The 23,699-nt window shown below is 38.3% G+C and overlaps 1 protein-coding gene across 2 annotated transcripts in view; it reads left to right on the forward strand.

Annotated features, from left to right (window-relative positions):
• Window positions 1-23,463, forward strand: part of LOC118279796 (PTB domain-containing adapter protein ced-6) — a 92,589-nt gene extending 69,126 nt beyond the window's left edge. For both annotated transcript variants that reach the window (XM_035599576.2, XM_035599574.2), the window contains exons 2-11: window positions 6,130-6,247; window positions 9,454-9,618; window positions 15,931-16,166; window positions 16,725-16,827; window positions 17,579-17,753; window positions 18,249-18,363; window positions 18,934-19,022; window positions 19,471-19,560; window positions 20,065-20,480; window positions 22,029-23,463. In XM_035599576.2, coding sequence (XP_035455469.1) covers window positions 6,131-6,247; window positions 9,454-9,618; window positions 15,931-16,166; window positions 16,725-16,827; window positions 17,579-17,753; window positions 18,249-18,363; window positions 18,934-19,022; window positions 19,471-19,560; window positions 20,065-20,480; window positions 22,029-22,106 — 1,584 coding nt within the window. In that variant the 5' untranslated portion in view covers window position 6,130 and the 3' untranslated portion in view covers window positions 22,107-23,463. The remainder of the gene's footprint in view (window positions 1-6,129; window positions 6,248-9,453; window positions 9,619-15,930; window positions 16,167-16,724; window positions 16,828-17,578; window positions 17,754-18,248; window positions 18,364-18,933; window positions 19,023-19,470; window positions 19,561-20,064; window positions 20,481-22,028) is intronic.
• Window positions 23,464-23,699: the final 236 nt, after the last annotated feature.

Genomic DNA, 23,699 nt, shown 5'->3' on the forward strand with positions numbered 1-23,699 from the left:
GGTTTTTAGTCAGTAAGAGTCGAACACTCACGTCACCCAAGGTGGGAAAAGCAACAGGATGATTGTCCCATCTAAAAAATACAAGAAGTTACTGTCTTAGTCAACCCATTTCACCTTTATCATCTCATCATTATTTTTAATTTACCACTTCACACAATTTCCAAAACATCGATTTATAAGCACCATCAATTTTATCGACTCTAAAAGTTACCAAATTATCGAGCGCCACCCATCACTACGCTCGCCGAGTGTGAATGAACGGCCGTCTACATCTGTGTGCGTAAGCGCCGTATCACCCGGTACTAAGTACGGAACGTCAAACCATCCACATACCTACAACGCAACAAGTGGCTCACCACCATCCATTGAAAATAAACTCTAACCTCTGTGCCACAACGTCCAATTTAAATTGCTCCCAACACAGTAACAATGACGGAAATTCTTTTGTATGTCTCAACTTTATTTTCTTGATTTTAAAGTTGATTATCGCTTGTGTTTTGTTCGGTGTCGTCTAGTGGTTGTGTGCGAGGGATTTTTTACCGTATTCTTGTTAGGTTAGAGTGGAATTTCCTTTGTTTGTCTCTCGTTAGAACCAGATCCTTTGAGTAAGATCAGATGAGAGTTTTTAAACGCTGTTAAAATGTTTTGATAGTTATTTTTTCGGGTTTACTTGTTATTTGAAACTAATCTCTATGTGTACAGAATAAAGTTTTATTTACAAAAACTAATTTGAAAAGGTTTTAAAGGGACATATTCGAATTCAAGTCAGTTTTCAACATTTTCATATATTTGTAACGTCAACAATACGAAATGGGTTTAATCAACCTCCTCGAAAAGGTTATTCAAGCTAAAATCAACTCTAACAAGTAACTAAATAAGATCTAAAATGCAAACAATACAAATCCCTATTTTAAACTTTTAGGAAAAATTCCTTATCACCAATTTTTACTGTTGATAATCATAGACCGTACTCATAAACATTTAATGATTACTTAAACTATACCTTAGTAACCATTTAGTATCGAAAACAATTGCTAAGGACTGGGCGGTTAGTAACGACATTAAAGAAGGGCCAAATTAAATTTAAAAGTCCCTTTAACCGACGAACGTGCACAAAAAGACTAATGACTGTTGATGAAGCGAAAGAGGTGTGTAAGATTCGTAGCAATTGGCGTTCCATTGTCTCTGCCTACACCCATGGGAGACAGGCGTGAGGTTATGTATGGTTTCCTTACGATGTTAAAGTCTCGGGCTCCGTGGGGTTTACAGCATTTATTTATAAAATGTCTCATTCCCCATTTTCATGCCATACTTAATCAAAATCAGCTCAGCAATTTAAGAGAAAATTGCGACAAGTTGACCAACGAAGCAATCACGTCACCGCTGACAAAATCCAGTATTACACAGTTAGAATGAAACACAAGACCTAATCAATCTAGAATCTAGACATTTTGCAACATTTTAGTTTTAAAAACTACAATTTTTAAGCAACACTATTATTAATACTAATTACACTAAAATTAACTATTAATTACATGTGTGTTTTCCTTAGTTTTTATCGCAAAATCTTTTTATTCTCAGTGTTGCCGTCATTGTAATTATATGTAATTTTAACTGGCAACCCCGATTAGTGGGATACGGAAGTGGCGGCATTGTTTCGTTGTCTATGTGTGAATGCTGTGAATCTTATTGCGATATATCCCTTGTGGATTAGCAAATGTGATGCGTTAAGAATTTTTTATTATTTTGACTGCACGGTTGGCGCGGTGGCTGGGCAACTGACTGCCGCGCAACGGGTAGCGGATTCGATTCCCGCATGGAGCAACTCTTTGTGTGATCCACAAATTGTTGTTTCGGGTCTGGGTGTCATGTGCATGTGAACTTGTATGTTTGTAAACGCACCCACGACACAGGATAAAATCCTAATGTGGGCCAACGTTTTTTTTAAAAAAAAATATATTCTGTGCTATGCAGTCAACATCTACTGCCGGTGGCAGTCCACTACTAGACTATGCTTCTTCCCATGTGTGAGATGCGTCACATTCCGCGCTAGCCTCAAAGAGCCATCAAACCACCGAGTAAGGTTGATGCCGACCCGGAGCTGCGGACTGCCTAGCGGGTTACCGGGGCTTCGGCTCGAAAAACAGGAGTAGAAACAGAGTGGTTTTTAGTCAGTAAGAGTCTGACACTCCCTCTCGCCTCGCCCAAGGCGGGAGAAGTCATTGGATGATTTGTCCCCCTTAAAAAAAGTACAGTGATAGATGAAGAATAAAAAATGTCATAACAACTTAAAACATATCATCATCATCATCAGCCGAGAGACGTCCACTGCTGAACAAAGGCCTCTCCCTTAGTCCTCTACGTAGAACGACAAAACACATAGGTTTTGTAAATTAATATACAATGAAATGTCCAGTGTTGATATCTCCTTTACTTATTTGGTAGATACAATCAATTCATTTTTACTTAGCCCACTAGCTACCTCGTTCATTTTGCGTATGAGATTAATCTCACTGAAAATGGACTCGCGAGATCGGTATTGTATTCCCTATTTGTGATGTGTGATACATTTGTTGCCACTCCTACGCCTTACATGGGTTTTGCTACAAACACCATCCTATCCTTTACAACCAATTTGATCAAAGTCAAAGCATATATTTCAATTAAACCTTAAAGCTTAAACTGCCGGAAGAAAACTGTTGAAGGCAAATCATCCGCTAAGCGTCAGTCACCAGTGTCCGACGTGGCGGCTAACACAAGATGTTAATTAGGCACTTTTGAAACGTCAAATTGACTTGTCCATCAGTCTGTCCATCAGTGAAACTAGGTGCTCGTTCCAGCGCGCGCCTCAAAGAGCCATCAGACCACCACAGATGGGGCCCAGTAGGGCTGATGCCTGATCCGGAGCTGCGGACTACCTAGCGGGTTTACCGGGGCTCCGGCTCGAAAAGCAGGAGTAGGAATGGGGTGGTTTTTAGTCAGTAAGAGTCTGACACTCCCTCTCGCCTCGCCCAAGGCGGGAAAAGTCATTGAATGATTTTCCCCCTCAAAAAAAGGTGTTCGTTCCAAATTATAGTTTCTAATAGAGAAGAACGAGCAAAATACTCCATCGTTACTCCTCTCAAAGAAAAATGCTTTTTACAATCTCTCTGATACATTATTTGATCCTTTACCTATTTGTATGTGTATGTTAGTACAATGTATCGATAAAACATATATATGTACCTAATAACATAGATTATTCTATGGACCTTGGCGTGATCAAACGAGCTGATAAAAAGCTAAAACCAATTAATATGAACAAACAATCGTGCGATATAGTCACGAACATACATAGTATACATACATATCACGCTTTTCATTCCCCTTAAAAGCGGTAGACAGAGGTGAATTTAAAAATCTATAACAACAACAACATCGTCACGCCTTTTATCCCCGAAGGGGTAGGCATTACGGCACGTAATGCCGCTATACAATGTGCACCCACTTTTCACATTAATTCCCATGTAATAGGGGGTGAGCCTATTGCCAAACACTGCACACTTCCAGACTCCGTGCTACTGCTGAGAAATTTTCGAACAATTGAAAAAAGCCCAGTAATAATTTGCCCCTTTCGTTCGCACCCAAGGGAAGTCCACTCTGTAGGGATGGTAGTGGGCCGACTTCCTACTAGTCCTAAGTTGAAAAAATGGCTGTATCCATACTCCTAGCTTCCTTCCACTCCACATATACATAGTCTATATTCAAATGATTACAATTTCTCAATAGTGTGGTCGGTTGCGCAATTCGTACGACTGTCGATAGTTACGACATCGTTCGATTCCCAGTAAATGCTGTCATCCTACTTCTAATTAGACATTTGCATCGATATTTATCTAAGACTTAAGTTACAATTAAGAAAAACGCTATTACAGTAACTATAATATAGTATTCATTTAAAAGGACATCGGGCGTTTTTTACCCGATTTTTTAAAAGTCGCGAACATAAACCAAAACATTTTTACATGATAGTGTTTGCAATCATATTTAATATTGTGTAGTTATTTTGATTCACAATAATGGGAAAATGGAAATAATAAGTAAAATGAGTGAATAAGTTGACTATTTTTCCTAATTACTAAACGACCGCTCAGTAAGTTAAAATATCACTCCGTGGTATTTTTGTAAACCCAATCAGACTAAATCCGTCAAGTTGATGTGCATGTTTCGTTCTCACTCTCGCCCATAGTCCTAAAACTGGTATACATATGTTGCGCTCGCGCAGGTAGCTAGCTTATCTTACTACATCGCAGTCCTTCGTCATCATCATCGCAGTCCTTCGCCAAAAGTTAAGAGAAAAATATGTTGTTTTAATTATTTTTGATTCCCCTTTTCCTCTTCAATTATTGCCCAAAAACATTTATAAATATTTTTTAAATGTCCAATTTCTCCTTATTGCCACGACCCACAGATATGGGAACTATACCATTGTGAACTAGATTTAATTGCCTATCCACCGTACCTAATTTTATTTTTGTTCGCCGTAGGTAAGTGTCCCATACAAAATTGCCCGATGTTCTTTGAGAAAAATAGTTTGAGAGAAGCTCCTACTTTTAAATAGCTTACGAAATTGGTCGAGCGTTTCTCGAAAAAATAGCGGTGTACCAAAACAGCCAAATTTACCGGCAACGCACCTGTGACTCCTCTGGTATTGCTGGGTGCCCATGGGCGGCGCTGATCGCTTACCATCAGGTGACTCGTCTGTTTGTTTGCCTCCTAATTCCTTGCTTACCATCAGATGACTCGTTTGCCTCCCAATTCCATAAAAAAATGTTATGTAATCGATAGTTTTCCGTAAACATAGTAAATAATAAAATATGTACATTACATATGTAAATAATATGTAATTGTTTATTAATGTTTCTTCATATATACGTGTAATTTATCGCGGATATCTTCAATATAAATTATCACACAATACTTGTAATATAAAACCTACACGATTAAATTAAAATAATACATACACATATTATAAGTTATATGATATTCATATGAATCCTTCATTAATTTATAGATTGTACTCTTAGCTCGTAACTTTGTATATAAAAGAAACCATTTATTTCGTTTTCGCTGAGTCTGATTCCACTGGTGCTATGTGATTTAAGTGTTGGAGACCCGGCGTCATACCACGGCCTCACCGAAAACCGACATGAAACGTGAGGTTACCGGAGGCCTGATTCCCCTCTTCCCAATCACCGATTCCCCAACAACCTTAAATTCCTAATCCCTAAAATGCCAGCAACGCACTTGTAACGCCTCTGGTGTTTCAAGTGTCCATGAGCGGCGGCGTTTGCTTACCATCAGGTGATACGTCTGCTCGTTTTTTTATGGTCTTATCTTCCTGACTTTATCCCCATTTTCCCCTATCAGACGCCATGCTATCACAAATTCCATTCTCTTACGGACTAAGGGGAATTAAGTTGTGCAATTCGCAGCTCCGGGTATATTTAACAGTGATGAAAGCTATAAAGCTAGTCTATAATAAGGTGTTTATAAGGATTATATTAATATAGCATTAAATTAATTAGTAATTACTTTTTAATGACACATTTGCTTTTAATCTACCGCTCCTATTCACACGTAGCAAACTTAGGATTGGTCTTGCATTTTAATCATATTTTCACTTAAATGAAAGTTGTAATAAAATAGTACCTAGGTAATTAGATGCATAAATAAATACTTACTGCGGTTTCTTCTGCCTTTAAGTGTGGCAAAACCATGCTTCGGCATAAATGGGCCGGCTCGACCGGAGTGATACCACGGCCTCACAGAACACCGACGTGAAACAACGCTTGCGTTGTATTTCGTTGTGTGAGTCCAAGTCCAGTCTCCAACAACCCTTAAATTCCTAACTCCCAAAAGGCCGGCAACGCACTTGTAACGCCTCCAGTGGTGCCAACGCACTTGTAACGCCTCCAATAACGCCAACGGTGTTTCGAGTGTCCATGGGCGGCGGTGATTGCTTACCATTAGATGATACGTCTGCTCGTTTTCCATAAAAAAACCCTTAATTTCGACCATAACAGTAACTGTCTTCAAATCTAGTGTGATGATGATCAGCGTTTCTGATGTGACTCTCTCTTGTTCCAGGATGTCTACCCTGTTGTTCTGGCAGGGCAAGGGCAAGGCGAATGGAGCCCCGAACGGCAGGAACTGGATACACGCACCTGATGCTCTGGTCAAGGGCCACGTCGCGTATCTTGTTAAGGTGATATTCCCTTTCTTTTGATATTCTTTCAGGTCCCAGCCGATAGATATCCGGAGCTGCGGACTACCTAGCGGGTTTACCGGGGCTCCGGCTCGAAAAGCAGGAGTAGGAACGGGGTGGTTTTTAGTCAGTAAAAGTCTGACACTCCCGTCTCACCCAAGACGGGAGAAGTCATTGCATGATTTTCCCCACTCAAAAAAAAGCCGATAGATATCCGTCTACTCCTTCTACGGAGTAGTCATGTGTGTGGAGAAGGCGGAGCGTTTGTAGGAATGAACCTCCTCACACCCCAGCCGTCGCGAGAGACACTCCGGGCATCACTCTGCGTACGGCAAACAAGGTATCAGAACCAGACCCGTGCTATCAAAGACCCATCAGACCACTACAGATTGGGCCCATTAGGGCTGATACCGGATCTGGAGCTGCAGACTGCCGGGGCTCCGACTCCTAGTGCAGGAGTAACGGAGTGCTTTTTAGTCAGCAAGAGTCTGACACTCGCTCTCGCTTCACCTCAAGAAGTCTTGGATTATTTTTCCCCCTCAATAAAAAAAAGGAATTCAATCACCCAACCATGATTCGCGTAGTCTATTTATAAGCACCAACAATCATCATACACATCATGACCAAAGGTCAGTTTAAACATACCACATTCCTGGAATGTTTCCGATAAAGCAACATATGTGGGGAGACGCCCCCCAAGCTGCAATGCTTAACAGATGGCATCATACTGACACGTGCATCGATAAATATATTTATTTATTGTTTGTTATTGTTATTCATCGTGTGATTGATGGTAGAATACATTTAGCACCGCTTCTCTTCTCGTGGGTGTGTGATACCCATACGTTCTAATGGAGTAGTCGACAGTTAGTGACTTTGCAGTAGCACTCTCTGAGGCCTTAATGCGATTTGATTTACGTTTTTGGAGATCGAAATGTTTCCGTGTTCGATGCTCTAATTGGCCTGTTCCAAAGAGTCCACCGATCAAGACAAAACACGGTAACGTTTCAATTCATCTTTAAACGTAAAACAAAGTCGTAATAGGCACTCTAATAGACCCTGTAACGCATTCAGTGCCCGGAGCTGCGGACTACCTAGCGGGTTTACCGAGGCTCCGGCTCGAAAAGCAGGACTAGGAACGGGGGGGTTTTTAGTCAGTAAGAGTCTGTCACTTCCTGGTCTGGTCCCAGAGAAGTTATTGGATGATTTTCGCCCCTTAAAAAAACGCATTTACTGCCCTGCAGATTTTCACACTGCCCAAATTAAACTAACGATCTCCAACCCGCCTGCCAAGGCGTACAGGCAAACCCCTCTTATATAGAGGAAGCCCATTGTCCACCAGAGGACCACCACGTCCTGTCAATCATTGTTCTTAAGAACTTAGCCAATAATATACAATTCTTCACATTGTATGTCTGTGAGACAATCAGATTCTTGGAATCCATTGCTTTAGTCTCTAAAGGATATGATTGTTACAGATTCATTGCATACCACGTTGTTGGTGACCGGTCATTCATAGGAATGTTAAAAGATCTGATACTTCATATCTCATCTCATCAACAGCCTATTAGTGGTCACTGCTGACCAAATGCCTCTTCTCACACTAAGAAGGATTGAGCATTAACCACCACACTTGCTCAATGCGAGTTGTCGATATCAGAATTATAATTAGAAATTATATAAGCCCCGGTTTTTTCACGATGTGACTTTTCCGAGCTATACGTACTTTTTAAAATTATTTAGACACTATTAACAAATGGTACCAACGGCAGTACCCATGTGACATTTTCCGAGTTATACGTACTTTGTAAGATTATTTAAATATCACTGACTAACGGTGAAGGATAAAAAAACATTGTGCGGTAACCATGAAAAGGAAAAAGAAACCTGGGCTTATAATGTCTAAATATAAGGTTGAAATCGCCAACCCGCATTTAGCAAGCGTAGTGATTAATGCTCAAACCTCCGTGCGAGAAGATGCCTTTAGTCAACAGTGGCCACTTATAGACTGTTGTTGTGATGGCGATTCATTTCCACTGATAGTCGGCTTCTGAAGAGCAGGGATGGTGACAACTAATGTCTTCTACACTGCTCTATCAGCAATCGACGGGTTTTATGACAAAGCTGTATTTTTGACTTTGACTTTGATTCTCGGGTCGGGCAAAGTATTACTGGGCTTTTTCCGGTTATACGAAAATTTCTCAGTAGTAGCACGGAGTCTAAAATTGTGTCCAGTATAAGGCAATAGACTCACCCCCTATTATATGAGACTTATAACACAAATGGTGAAAAGTGGGTGTATATTGTGCAGCGGCATTACGTGCCGTAATGCGCACCTCTGCCTACCTCTTTGGGGATAAAAGGCGTGACGTTGCTGTATAGATAATAAAAATACAGGTAGAAATAATGTCCCACGGCACCGCCATGACCTCACGTACAATAAATAATTAAATAAATAATAACTGCAGTTATAATAATCTCTAATTGCAGACATTCACACCTCGGGCCATTGTTTATGTACTTATCCTTATGTACTGATTATCAGTTAACAATACTTCCCTCCAGAAAGAAAAATAGCAACGACCGTAAGATAGCCGTTCAGATAGATTAGCCGTTTTTACCCAAAACCCCTTTTTTATTTTTTTGCGTGGGATAAATCATCCAATTGTTTCTCCCGGCTTGGGTGAGGTAAGAGGGAGTGTCAGACTCTTACTCACTAAAAACCACTCCGTTCCTACTCCTGCTTTTCGAGCCGTAGCCACGGTAAACCGCTAGGCAGTCCGCAGCTCCGGGTCGTCACCAGCCATACTGGGTCCCATCTGTGGTGCTCTTTGAGAAACGCGACGTCCCGTACGCATGGGTCACTTACTTTTTTTATGGTAAAAGTCGGCAAACGAGCAGACGCATCTATCATCTTGCGGTAAACAATCGTCGCCGCCCATGAATAATCGAAACACCAGAGGCGTTACAAGTACGTTGCCTTTTAGGGGTTAGGAATTTAAGGGTAGTTGGGGAATCAGGGTTTGGGAAGGGGACTAATTAGGCCTCTGATAACTTCATTCACACAACGCAATAATTGCCACGTCGGTTTTCTATGAGGCCGTGGTATCACTCCGGTCGAGCCGGCCCATTCGTGCCGAAGCATAGCCTACCCACACTTGAAAAGCAATTTAGCTCTGTATTAAAAAACCCCTTTTTCATTCCAGTTCCTCGGCTGTACGCAAGTCGACCAGCCCAAAGGTATCGAGGTGGTGAAGGATGCTATCAAGAAACTACAGTTCACGCAGCAGCTGAAGAAATCGGAAGCCAAGGATGGTGCCAAGTGCAAGAAGGTGGAGATCACCATCTCCGTCGATGGTGTTGCCATTCAGGTTAGTATTTTGACCATTCTTCTTTGGGCCATCAATCATCAGAACAATATTTGTTGCTAAGTTCTTGAACCGCTCGACCAATACTGATAAATTGGCTGGTGGTGCTCAAATACACATGTAGCAATGTAAAATTAAATATATATACAAAAAAAAAAGGGTTTTCGTTAATCTTTAGTTAATTGTAACACTTTAGTTAATCGTAAATATTATATATATCTGTGGAGGCTTGTCATTAGCAACTTAATTATATATTTTTGTTACCTATTCTGTTATTAGTCTGTAAGCCTTCTTAAAATGAATAAAATAAAAATAAAATAAAATAAAACTATTTTTTTATTAATAAAAAATATCGAAAACTCATAAACATAAATAAACATGATAAAACTATTAAAAATATTTAGCATTTTGACATTTTATAAGTGCCTGTCTATAAATTTAAGGGTTGTTGGGGAATCGGGGATTGGGAAGATTGGAGAGTAATTGGGCCTCCGGTAACCTCATTCACACAACGCAAGCGTTGTTTCACGTCGGTTTCCTGTGAGGCCGTGGTATCACTCCGGTCGAGCCGGCCCATTCGTGCCGAAGCATGGCTCTTCTCTCTCTTGGTCGTCGTCTTTATAGGTTTGGTGCGCAGTAGATCAAAGTATGCGATTTGCGATTCTATACGTAAAACCTAAAAAAGTAAACAAAAACAAACGTAGGTACATTAGGTACATTACACAATATTATAACATTACAACCAACTTTCCCTCCTAATTAAACATTTAACATAATTAACTAGATAACAACTCTACATCTCGCGGCTATCTCTGCTTACACCACAATTAGCTCGCGTAACCATTACGTATACTTCTACACAGCTTCACATCAAGGTATACTAAACCAGTTTATCAAGACCTCGCTTTGTATGATCTTTTCTCACATTCGACGGTCAGTTTATACTGGTTAAATACTCCAGTGGTTGGAAATACCAGTCTATCAAGACCTCGCTTTGTATGATCTTTCCTCACATTCGACGGTCAGTTTATACTGGTTTATATCACCAGTTTATCAAGACCTCGCTTTGTATGATCTTTCCTCACATAAAACGGTCATTTTATACTGGTTATTAACACCAATTTAACAAGACCTCACTTTGTTTGATCTTTCCTCACATTCGACGGTCAGTTTATACTGGTTGGTTACGCCAGTGGTTGCATATACCAGTGTAACAAGACCTCGCTTTCTATGATCTTTCCTTACATTCAACGGTCAGTTTATACTGGTTTGTAACACCAGTTTATCGTGGTCCGGCTTTGTATGATCTCTCCGCACATTCGACGGTCAGTTTATACTGGTGGTATATATGTAGTCATATATGTATGATGTATGTATGTGAACATTGGATTTAACACGCATCTTACTAAAAGTGAAATCAAATTGTAGGGGAAAACCGGGAGACTTGCCCAGGTAGGAGAGTTGAACCACCTTTCAAAATTGTATTTGAATTTAGTGCGAACGAAACGACAAAACGTTCATTGGTCGCACTCAAGAGGCCAATCATAAGTATGCAGTCATTTTGCATCTTAGTGGTGTGGTTCGTCAGTGACAATGTAAAACGTGTTTCTGTTGCTGCGGAGTATATTTTTTTGTTTTAAGTAGTTTTGTGATTGCTGTCATATTTATTGAGGTACGTATTGTGTGTTGATATTATTATATTGCCAAACAAATGTAGTTAGACGTGTGCTTAGTGTTTTTTCTCTACGATCAACGGTTTTTGTATGTCATAACCTAAATTGGGAATTAGTGTGAACGGGAGAGTTGCACCAGGGTGGTTGCGGGAGACTTGCTCAGTGGTTCATGTCTCCCTGTGCAGGGAAATTATACCTACTTAATATATTTTTTTCTGTCTTAATATAATTTATTGTTTTTGCAGTGCCAACTTGTACGATGCCTTTTCAATACAAGCCTCCTTAAATGATCGCAAACGAAAAAAACTCACAAAAATGGAATTGCAAAATGCCATAGATGAAATTAAGGGAGGCGCTTCTATCCGACAAACTTCAAATAAATATGGCATAGATAGAACTACTTTGAGACGGTACACATTAGATGAAGATAAAATTAATAAATTTGAAGAAAAAAACCGGCCAAGTGCGAGTCGGACTCGCTCATGAAGGGTTCCGTAACAGCAAGTAGATGACATAATATAAAAGTTATAAAATAACTTGGTTTTTGCATAGTGTTTGTATGAACGACAAAGTTATATTTGCGGTTTTTGAAAATGTTTTATTTCTTAAAAACTAATAATGATATCTCGTTCAAACCAATTTTCGTTGTTAGTTTCCATTGAAATCTACAGCATATATTTTTTTCAGTTTTCTTACTCTCTTATTTTAAAAGTTAGAGGGGGAGGGGGACACACATTTTTCCACTTTGGAAGCGTCTAACTTTCAAACGATTGATTTTGACGAAAAGTGGTTTTAGAAACCTTAAACACCTATCACGGATATGTAAGCTGAAAAATTTTTTTTTTGAATCAGTTCCATGTATGGGGTTTAATTTTATTCAAAATTGTAATAGCGGTTACCGAAATACATCAACCTACAAAGTTTCAACTATGTAGGCCCAACAGTTTCGGAAATAAATGGCTGTGACATACGGACGGACGGACGGACGGACGGACGGACGGACGGACGGACAGACGGACAGACGGACAGACAGACAGACATGACGAATCTATAAGGGTTCCGTTTTTTGCCATTTGGCTACGGAACCCTAAAAACAGTCAATATAAAGCATCACAGGTGTTTACAACTGCCGAGGAAAAGCTTCTTGTCAATTATTTGTTGACGTGCAGTAAAATGCATTATGGTTTGACAAGAAAACAAGCAATGCAGTTGGCATTTGAATATGCGACAGTCAATTCAAAGAAATTTCCTGAGAGCTGGGCGAAGAATAACGCCGCTGGGAAAGATTGGTTTCGAGGCTTTCTTTCCCGTGATTATGTTGATTTTGAAACAATTTTACAAAAAAAAAAATATGTTAATTACATTTTCTTTGATAGCAGTATTAAACACAAGTTAATTAGTGTATAAGATAAGATATAAAAATATGATTGAAGCCGAAAATGATTTTTATTTTCCCCAAAAACAATATGGTCAACTCTCCCCATACCCCGGTTCAAGTGTCCCTGTTGGTAGGGAGACTTGACTCATTTTTAATTTTTTAGTAAAATGCCAATAAAATGTTACTAGCGCATTTATTAGCAATATAATTAAAGCACAAATATACCTACTAAAGTAAGGCATCACATAAGTGTATAATCGATTCTCTAAACCCAATAAACAAATAATTATGATATTTTATATTAAAAGTGGTTCAACTCTCCCGGACTTCCCCTACTATCGACGAAATGGTTTGTGTTTAGGCTTCTGCTAACAGTTGTAATACTTTCTACTACCCTCTGCCAGGGGCTTTGCCCGCGTTTCCGAGGGGAAAAAGTATCCTATCACCCAAATCAGCTCATTCCCTGTCTGTATACCAAATTTCATCAAAATCCGTTCAGTAGTTTCTGCGTGATTGACGGACAAACATTCACATTTAAAAAAGCTCTACTACTTTCGAGTCAAAGAGGGACTCTTTTCACTTTCAAACATACTGGGCGGCGCGACGTCACCGCGTCTGCGCTGCTCATAATGAAGAGTCCCTCTGTGATTCGAAACTAGTAGAGCTTTTTTCCATTAACGTTCGTGAGTAAACCGTGATTTTTAGTCAATCAAAGGAACTACTGACAAACGTTAATGTTGTCGATAGTACTTCTGCCTACATAACAACGATCGACACGCAAGAAAAATAACACAATACACATATTACATAGTACAGTGAAACCTCGTTAAGTGAGACATCAAGGGACCTTCAAATTGGTATCACTTATAGAGGTATTCCACTAACCCAGTGTCTCAGATAACCAGGTATAAATAAACATTTGTCTCATTTACAGAGGGTTCCATTAATGGAGGTGAACATACGGGTTATTTTATATAAAGAGGTGTGATTCTTAAATAAAACAATGTGTTATGTGCACATTATAAATGAATAAGAATAAGTAAATCAACAAACAAAACGATGTTGTCTCAGTTACTGAGGTTTATGCATTAAAATTCACTTTTTGTCTCAGTTATAGAGGTAACTAAGATAATAAATCGAAAGAACGAATCCCAGATATAGAGGGTTGTTTGTCCCACTAATAGAGGTAATTCAGTGCCATTGGGTAGGGACCTCAATATAAGTTCCATTTGTGGAGGTTTCTCACTTATCCAGGTCCCACTTAACCAAGTTTCACTGTATATATACACTATATGTATGTTACAATATATTACTCAGACAGATCTAAACGAATGAAAGTAAAAGCATTAATTTTATATACGCATAAAAATTGATTTCGCGGCAAACTATGTGCGGTGGGAATCTCGCATTTAAATGTGATTTTTACACATATAAGTACTAGCTACTTTCGCGTTGTTTCACCTGCTCTGCATCAGCTCCTATGGGCCGTAGCGTGATGTTATATAGCCTATAACCTTCCTCGACAAATTGACTATCCAACACAAAAGGAATGGACCTAATATCGAACCCTGTGGTACACCCATAGATACGCTAGCACCATGTGAGTTTACCTCGTTTATTTGTACTTTAAGTTGCCTATCCTAAAGGTATGATGAGATGAATGCATTATTCCTTCTCTGTTTAAGAAGAAGCCATAGTGAGACAGCTACAGGCTTACAATGACGATAATAGCTTCAGAAAAGACGAAAATACCAACAAAAGTCCAATCAAACCTTCAAATCAGCATAAATATACATTCACACGAAACACATTACCTCTCTCTTACTGTAGTCGGTTAAGAATGATTACAGGAAATGATTATGACTGTTATATACAACGTATTATGTATGCGTTGAGTATATAATGCTGCTATTTACATTACCGTTTGCATGATACATTGATTATTATAATTATCAACTCTGAACTAGCTAGGAATGTTGTTAAAATTGTTTCTTTTTTATGGTATAAACCGGTAAACGAGCAGACGGATCACCTGATGGTAAGCAATCGCCGCCGCCCATGGATACTCGAAACACCAGAAGCGTTACAAGTGCGTTGCCGACCTTTTGGGGGTTAGAAATTTAAGGGTGGTTGGGGAATCGGGGATTGGGATGATTGGGAAAGGGGGTAATTGGGCCTTCGGTAACCTCACTCACACAACGCAAGCGTTGTTTCACGTCGGTTTTCTGTGAGGCCGTGATATCACTCTGGTCGAGCCGGCCCATTCGTGCCGAAGCATGGCTCGAAATATTGATAAATAATCTACCACAAATTAGAAATTGTAACGAAAATAGCTAATCAAAACAATACCTAACTGCGGCACACAGAAACAATAATCGATTAACTACTTTAAACTATTCCTTAGTAACAGATTTTGTTCCAAAAACAAATGCTAAGGACTGGGTCGAATAACCAACTATTAAATGTCTCTGAGTACGACCGTAAGTCATTAGAAATAAGGTAAACACACACAGACACAGCTGTAATCACAATCAATGGTGGTTACTGGTTAGCCGAGTGCGTTCGGGTGAACTCGGCCGTTTCCGTCGCTTTCACGTCACGGTGCGCAGGCGCAAGGTCAGGAGCGAAATGCGCGACACTCTCTATTGTCAAAATGGATTTAGATGACCAGCTGGTTTTATTCAAATTGTTTTGATATTGATTACGTTTACTGCTATTTATAACTATAAATAATCTAGAAACATTCGAGTAGTTTTTGGTAGTCCATGCTACATTGTGTTATGTATGATTGAAAAATAAGTTTTGGTATACAAACAGGGTATAATCTGATTTGCGTGATAGGATAGTTTTTATTCCACGGAAATGCGGGCGTTTAGTTTAGTTTGGATGTTTGTCCGTTATAAATAAAATTTGTATTCAAACACTACGTCTCTTTTGGCGGTTGCCAGTGCTTACAAAATTCAATGTTGTTTCTCTATTTCTTTCTCTGTTTCTGCATTGTAAACCTGATTGAAAAAGAGTTTTTTGCTCGTTTTTCTCCATAGGAATCTACACTTTGGAACGAGCAAATAGCTTCACTAGAGGACTGACTGACAGACAGACGTTTTATTTTAATACTAGCTATTCCCGCGCGGTTTCACCCGTTCTCACGATTGTCTCCTCACAAAAAAATAAAATAAAGTGTGGCTTGAAACTAATCGAGTTACCTCAATAAACATTGAGTAAAATATAATCCATAATTAATTTACGATTTTTTAATTCCAGGAGCCACGATCGAATAACATAATGTACCAATTCCCGCTACATCGGATATCGTACTGCGCCGACGACAAAGGGGCGAAGAAATACTTCTCGTTTATCGCGAAAGGGGGCAGCACAGTCAACGGTATGAACGGCCATGATGGCGCCGTTGAGAAACACGAGTGCTTCGTATTTATTTCAACGAAATTAGCTTCAGAAATCACGTTAACCATCGGACAGGCGTTCGATTTGGCCTACAGGTAATTAGACTCTGTATTTATTTATTTTTACTCTACTTTGTACTTTTTTTAATGGGACAAGCCCGCCCCAACCTCCCATACCGCTACAACTCCTGTAAGCCAGGATCTACAGTAGATACAACCATGAAAGCACCGGCGCACTGAAGTCTGGCGCAAAGTATTATTCGGCTTCGATTCCCGGGACGTTCGAAGTATTACTGCTTTTTTCGGTTCATCGAAAATGTCTCAGTAGTAGCAAGGAATGTGGCATTGTGCCCAGTACCTATATGGCAATAGGCTCACCCCCTATTACATTACATGGGACTTATAACACAAATGGTGTAAAGTGGGTGTACATTGTACAGCGGCATTACGTGCCGTAATATGCACCTCTGCCTATTCCCGCGGGGATAAAAGGCGTGACGTCGTTAAATATAGACCAAAACATCTTTTAGTATTCTCATGAAAAAGCCTTGTTTCTACAAAAGAAGATCATTGGCTAATTGACATGGGTAAAACAGCTAGTAACAGCTAGTACTTTCATAGTAAGAATTCTAATCAACTTCTCCTTCTTTCCAGACGGTTCTTGAACGACAACGGCAAATACATCGAGATGCAGAAGATGCAGCTTCAAAACAAGAAACTCGAGTTACAGATGAACGCGTACAAAAGTCGTTTACAGGTACATAATTTATTTATTTATTTATCTTAACATTAAATACATCTATCTTTACAGGCACACCTAATACGATAAACGCAGTACTTATAACTTTAAAAATAAAAACCAAATATCTGTATGAACATAAAACTAAACTTAACAATTTTATTCTAAGTAGCTGCCTTCACTTAGCTTCAAATGATTTCTCTTGAGTGCTGTTGTACCTCGCCCGCTAGATGGCGCTGAACTAAAAATGTACCTATATGACATGTGCAGCTGCCAAAATCAAAAGCTAGATTGCCGTACGCAAATATTATATTTCGTAAAGCGTTTTCAGCTACACTAGCGCCTCTAGCGACCAAGAGAAGTACTTTCATTAGTTATACCACTCTCTAAAAGACGTTATCCCCTATCTTGGACTGACTTAATGTAGTAGCTGGATAACGTGTGGCGAGTTCGGTTCTCGCACAAAACATAATTATTCGGTATTCATTTTTCTTTTTCCAGAACTAGTTTTTCGAGTGTATTTTTACACAAATTTTTGTTTCAATAACTTGAACTGTATCACTGCTGTCAACCAATCCAATATGAATAAGTATGAGAATAAGCTACCACGATGCTACCTATAATGCGGGAATGTAATGAATAAAAGTTTCAAGTTCTTTGAAGAAACACCCGTTTATGGTTGTAAATACATCTTTTATACAAGAAAAAACCCTCACAAAAACTACTCAACAGCGCCACAAAAATAACGCTCCCCTCTCAATGTTTCCAGGAGTTATCAAAGATCACATACAAGGACGACCTGTCGTCATACTTGGCTCGCAACAAGTTGTCCGACATCACGGAGTTCAAGCCGCCCCCGGAGCTGGAGAAGCAGATCAGCTCGCTCACCATGGCCAACGGCTTCGCCAACAGCAACGGCAATAGCAATAATAACACTGAGACAGGTGAGGGGACAAAAGAAAGAAAAGAATAACAGTTTATTTGCACCGATTACAAAAATAATTCATAAAAAAATAAAAGTATATAAAACAATAGATTATTTTATAGTTTATTTTATGGTATAAGCCGGTAAACCAACAGACGTATCACCTGATGGTAAGCAATCACCGCCAAAGGACGTCCAAAAAACAAGAGGCCTTACGAGCGCGTTGCTGGCCTTTTGGGGATTAGGAATTAAAGTGTTATTGGGGCAATCGGGGATTGGTAAGGGAAAGGGGGTAATTGGGCCTCCAGTACTCTCATTCACACAAGGCATGCATTGTTTCACGTCGGTTTTCTGTGAGGCCGTGGTATCACTCCGGTCGAGCCGGCCCCTTCGTCTGAAGCATGGCTCTCCCACCTAAAATATGTCTACCGCTTCGCAGATTCAAAGACGCGAAATAACCCATACTTATATTATTTTCTACAACTAAATAAATATTTGAACAAATTGTCAACAGGCACGGACGCGTTGTCGAACAACTCGACGGACACGTTCAACTCGAACAACGACAACAACCTGTTGCTGTCCACGCCGCCGCCGCAGCATAATGGGAAACATAGCTTCGGCACTGGGTGAGTATATTCTTATGCAAATATCACTACATAGTATAAAACAAACTCGCTTTCTCTGTCCCTATGTCCCTTTGTATGCTTAAATCTTTTAAACTACGCAACGGATTTTGATGCGGTTTTTTAATAGATAGAGTGATTCAAGAGGAAGGTTTATATGTATAATATGTACATGCATAATATATCACCATTGCCTTTTTAAACTACGCAACGGATTTAGATGCGGTTTTTTAATAGATAGAGTGATTCAAGAGGATGGTTTATATATGTTTAATACATGCATAATATATCACCATTGCACCCAGGTGACTGGGCAACTAGCTGCCGGCTCCTGCTGCTCAGACTCGGAAAGCAGGAGTGGGAACGGGGTAGTTTTTAGTCAATAAGTGTCGGATACTCTCTCTCGCCTTGCCAAAGGCGAGAATAGACATTGGATGATTTTCCCCAAATAAAAATCCCCAAAAAAATCAGATATATAAAAGAAGAGATCCTGCCTAGATATTGAGATGAAAATGCTTGCTGAAAAATAAAAGGTATTTTCAAAATAATTTATTATGTGTTTGTATTTTCCAGCAAACTCCTGGGTGATTTGTCGACGAACAAGAACCCCTCTGTAGGCACCAAGCTTGAGGGTCTGCTACTCAACTCAGATTCAGACAGTGGTACGTAATCACCCTTCGTATCATAAGATTGTTTGTTTGGATATTTGTCGGTCATTTGCGCTGAAACTACTGTATGGATTTTGATGCCGTAATATGCATCTCTGCCTACCCCTTCGGGGATAATAAGCGTGACATTATGTTACGTTGTTGATTTTGATGAAATTTGGTATACAGACAGGGTATTAACTTACTTGTTTGATTGGACATTTTATGCCAAGGGGACGCGGGGGAAGCCGCTGGCAGAAACTAATATAAAATGCAATAATGTCATTTCAATAAATAAAGATTTTTATGATGTCATACTTGAAAAATGGAACACTATGCTAATGTAATATTTAAATTTTAAATAATAAATAACCGCTAGTGTTGCCACTTACAAAAATATATAAAACAATAATTAAACCTCAGTGTTGCCGACAAATAAATGAATTTTCCCCATTAATTGCAGACTTCGACCCGCGCGCGTTCGAGTCGGAACCAGTGTCCCGTTTCACGGCGCCGTCACATGAGAACACGCTCACGACAACTCCTCCGCTTTGTAAGTATATTTTAACATAATAACATATTTATGCATTAACGGTTCTATTTATACACATGGTTATGGGCCCAGGGGCGTAGCGTCGTGTTACATGCACTCAAAGAGCTCCTAGACCACCTTACTGCCGCGCAATTTATAAACGCATGTGCAGTAAATGGTACTTACTGCGTTTATGAATGGTTCGGCCATGTTGTTTACTGCGTTTGATGGGGCTCAGCAGGGCAGATACCTGATTTGGAGCTGCGAACTACCTAATGGGTTATTGGGGTTTCGATTCAAAGCAGGAATAGGAACAGGGTGGTATTTAGTCAGTTTTTTTTCAAAAGAAAAGCAGGAGAACAGGGAATATCGTTGGTGGCAAAACGGAGTTCGCCGGGTTTGCTAGTAAAAATATGAAAAAAATCGTTCATCTAGTTTGAAAGATTCCCAAAAATCAACGCATATCTCCAGTTAACTTTTTCTATTTCAAATATAATAACACTACAACCGTCTCCTTCTTTCCAGTGGCCCCCCCACCAAAAGCCTCAAAGCGTCACACGCCTCAACAGCAACAACAACCACAGCAACAACAGCAGCAACAGCAACAAGCCCCAGCAATAAACGGCAGCGACCTCTTCGGATCCACACCTTTCGCGATCCCAAACCAGCAACCGGCGCCTCTAGCCCAACCCTTCGCAGCCTCAAACAAACCGAACTACGATATCGCAGATTTTAACCTCCAAACGTCAGTTTTCAACACAACATCGTTCACGAACGGGCTCAGCGGCTTCGACCCCTTTGATACGCAGAAATCTGCAAATATCTTCGGCAATGGATTTAACTCTACGTTCAATGGTTTTGGGAACTTAAGCGAGAAAGCCACAGTTGAATTGGACAGCAATTTCAACGGATTCCTAGATAAAACTATATCGGAAATGAAGGTGAGTGAAATTTGTCTTTTGGTTTTTTAAAGTAAGCGTCCACAGGCCCGCAATGACCGATAGTGTTGCTACGTAAGAAAAGTAATGTCGAAATCTGGGAAAATTATTTTTAAAGTAACCTTTTATTTTGATTTCTTATTGGTATCAAAATCAATGATGTTATTTTAACTAGTTCGATTAAATTCCTAGCATAGTGAAATTCTACTAAGTTTATTTGCTTCCCAAATGGGGGACATTGTTTTTTAATTCGTTCTGTTCTATTAAATATAGATTTATTCTATGTGTATTAGATATTCTATTAGATGCTAAATTATTTTAAAAGTAGGTAGATTTTTAACTACTTTATTAGTTATGTAAATAAAATTATCCGTAATAACTGAAAGAAAGATATTAAACTATTTCTTTTTTATCAATTTTGACAGCTCAATGATCGGTGAGTTTTAACTTTTTAATAAAAAAAGTGTGATCGTCCATGGGGTTTTTTTTAAATATTATTGTTTGTGTCGTTTTTAAAATTAATGGTTTTGGTTTCGTTTTTCATCTATAAGTATTTATAACAGATTGGCACATATTATCATTCTCATTAATAGGTTCCTAACTTCCAAAATGCGTTTCGCTCTCATGCCTCACAATTGGGAAAAAGGAAGAATCTCTAAAAAAACAATCACTAAAAGACTGCCTCGTTGGTCGAGTGGTCGCAAGTGCGACTGCCGGACAAGGGGTCTTGGGTTCGATTCCCGGGTCGGGCAAAGTATTACTGGGCCTTTTTCGGCTTTCGAAAACGTCTCAGTAGTAGCACGGAGTCTGGAATCATGCCCAGACTATGGCAATAGGCTCACCTATTAAATGGGACTTATATCACAAATGGTTAAAAGTGTACATTGTATAGCAGCATTACGTGCCCTTTGGGGATAAAGTAGGCGTGACTAAAAACAATTAATTCCATTGCTTTCATTAAACATTTTTCAATAGCCTTCTAACAATAATATGTATATGTAAAATAACGTCAATGTTGTATTTTAAAATATACTAGCGGACCCGATAGACGTTGTCCTGGTCTACACGTCTTTAATTTGAAAATTTTAAACTTTTTTTAATAAGCTAAAACATTCTGGACCATTTTGATGAAAAATATTATTCAAATGTTATGACAATATCTAACGTCATTCATATTTGACACTGCGATGGTAGCGCCGTCTGTCAGATCCAATGTAAAACATTCCAAAATCAACAACTACTAATAAATTAAAAACTAATTATAAAAACATTGTCCAGCGGACAAAATTGTGAATCTAAACCATTCTCAGATCCCCTTGAACACACACAAAAAAAATCATCAAAATCGGTCCAGTCGTTTAAGAGAAGTTCAGTGACATACACACTTACAGAAGAATTATATATATAAAGACAATAAGTCTAGGCAACGAAATTATTGAAAAATTCATTGTTAAGGTCATTATTTTTAAGGGAAAATAACATTGTAGAACTACTTAAAAGTCCCAGTCCCCATTTTAAAAAATGACTAATTTGTTTTTTATTTCTTTCCAGGACGGATTCAGCCGAGGGATCTCATTTGGAAACGATGATTTTTCAATAGACAACCTCGATCCCCTGAAGAAAAACTAAAACACAACGTTTTTCGTAAATTTAAATAATCGATTAGTTAAAAATTTAGGTAAAATGAAAACTATTGTTTTAGCTCATGCAGCCTATAATATAGACAAAATGCAATGAAATTATTGATTTTTTCGAAAATATTATACTATATTTCAGGAATTATTATTATATTATTGAAATAAATGTAATTTTAAGTGCTGAATGAACTGAAATGACGTTTTGTACACATGTGTTGCCATGTTATTGGTTATTACATTATTTGATGCATTCGTGATAATAGAGATTAGAAAATATTAAATATTCTGTCATCATTCATTTTCCTATCTAAAAACTTTAGTAAAATTCTTAACCAGTAATATGACAAAACATTTAATAACTCGTATTGAAAAAATAATCTAAAATTTATTCCGTGATAAACTGTTTTTTTTTTTTTAGTATTTACGCGCGAAATCGCTCAATGTCATTCTAAAAGTGCCTTTTTTTATAAAAAATATACAATTAATCGAATAAAATATTCATAATAAAATAAAACTTTATATGGTAAACATTTCTCCGGTAAATTTTTAGGACTAAAAATGTATTTTGGTAGAAATTAAATGACTAAATAAATAAAAAATATTAATGAATAAGTAGGACCAAATTTTTATACAAAGCGATTATTGAAAATTTGAAGATTGCCTCATTATATTCTGTGATAATTTCTTTTCAAGTTGAGGTTCTTCAAATTATTTTACAAGAATAATGTCCAAAAGGCGACTGAATCGAAAATTATTAGAATGTCTAACAGGGTGTGTAAATAAACTAACATACGATTAAATTAAAACGTAATTAATTTTAAGTTGAAACTGGTACCTTTAAAATAACAGTTGTATTTTTCTGTAGGAAAAATGACGTCATATTTTTTACTTCTCTAAAATTAGCTAGAAAAATGAAATAAATAAGTATATCGTCAAATTATTGAATGAAAGTACGATTATTTTGGGATAATCAAATCAAACTTTGATTCCCGCCAAAACTAAAGAAAACATGGCGGCATTCGAAATGCGAAATAAAATAAAGTTGCCAGTTACAACTTAAAAAAAACGTAATTATACGGATGACATTGCAGCTTAAAGGCCTACATTCCAAGAACATAATTTTAAAAAACAACTATTTTTACTCCTGATTTTAATTATTATGAATAAATAAATAAATAAAAAAATGTTTTATTATTTTAAACTTGTATAATAGTGGTCGTAGAACTGTTGTATTGAATATGTGTCATTAGTTATTATTTTGTTTTAGTATTGTGTACACTAATGTTACTTTAAGGCCAAAAGATATACATAATTGTGTATTTTCAATAATAAATTTATATTTATAATAATGTCTTTTTGTTTTATTTAATTCGTAGAAAACCAGAAGTAGCTTTCTATCTAATAGGCACTTGTGGATATCCAAAATCTTTCTATTTATTTTTAAGGCGGGATAATCATTCAATGGCTTCTCCCGTCTTGTGCGAGGCAAGAAGGAATGTCAGACTATTACTGACTAAAAACCATCCAGTTCCTACTCTTGCTTTCGAGCCGGAGCCTCGGTAAACCTGCTAGGGTGGTAGGGTAA

The sequence above is a fragment of the Spodoptera frugiperda genome, chromosome 22, assembly GCF_023101765.2.
Source record: "Spodoptera frugiperda isolate SF20-4 chromosome 22, AGI-APGP_CSIRO_Sfru_2.0, whole genome shotgun sequence".
Lineage (NCBI taxonomy): Eukaryota > Metazoa > Arthropoda > Insecta > Lepidoptera > Noctuidae > Spodoptera > Spodoptera frugiperda.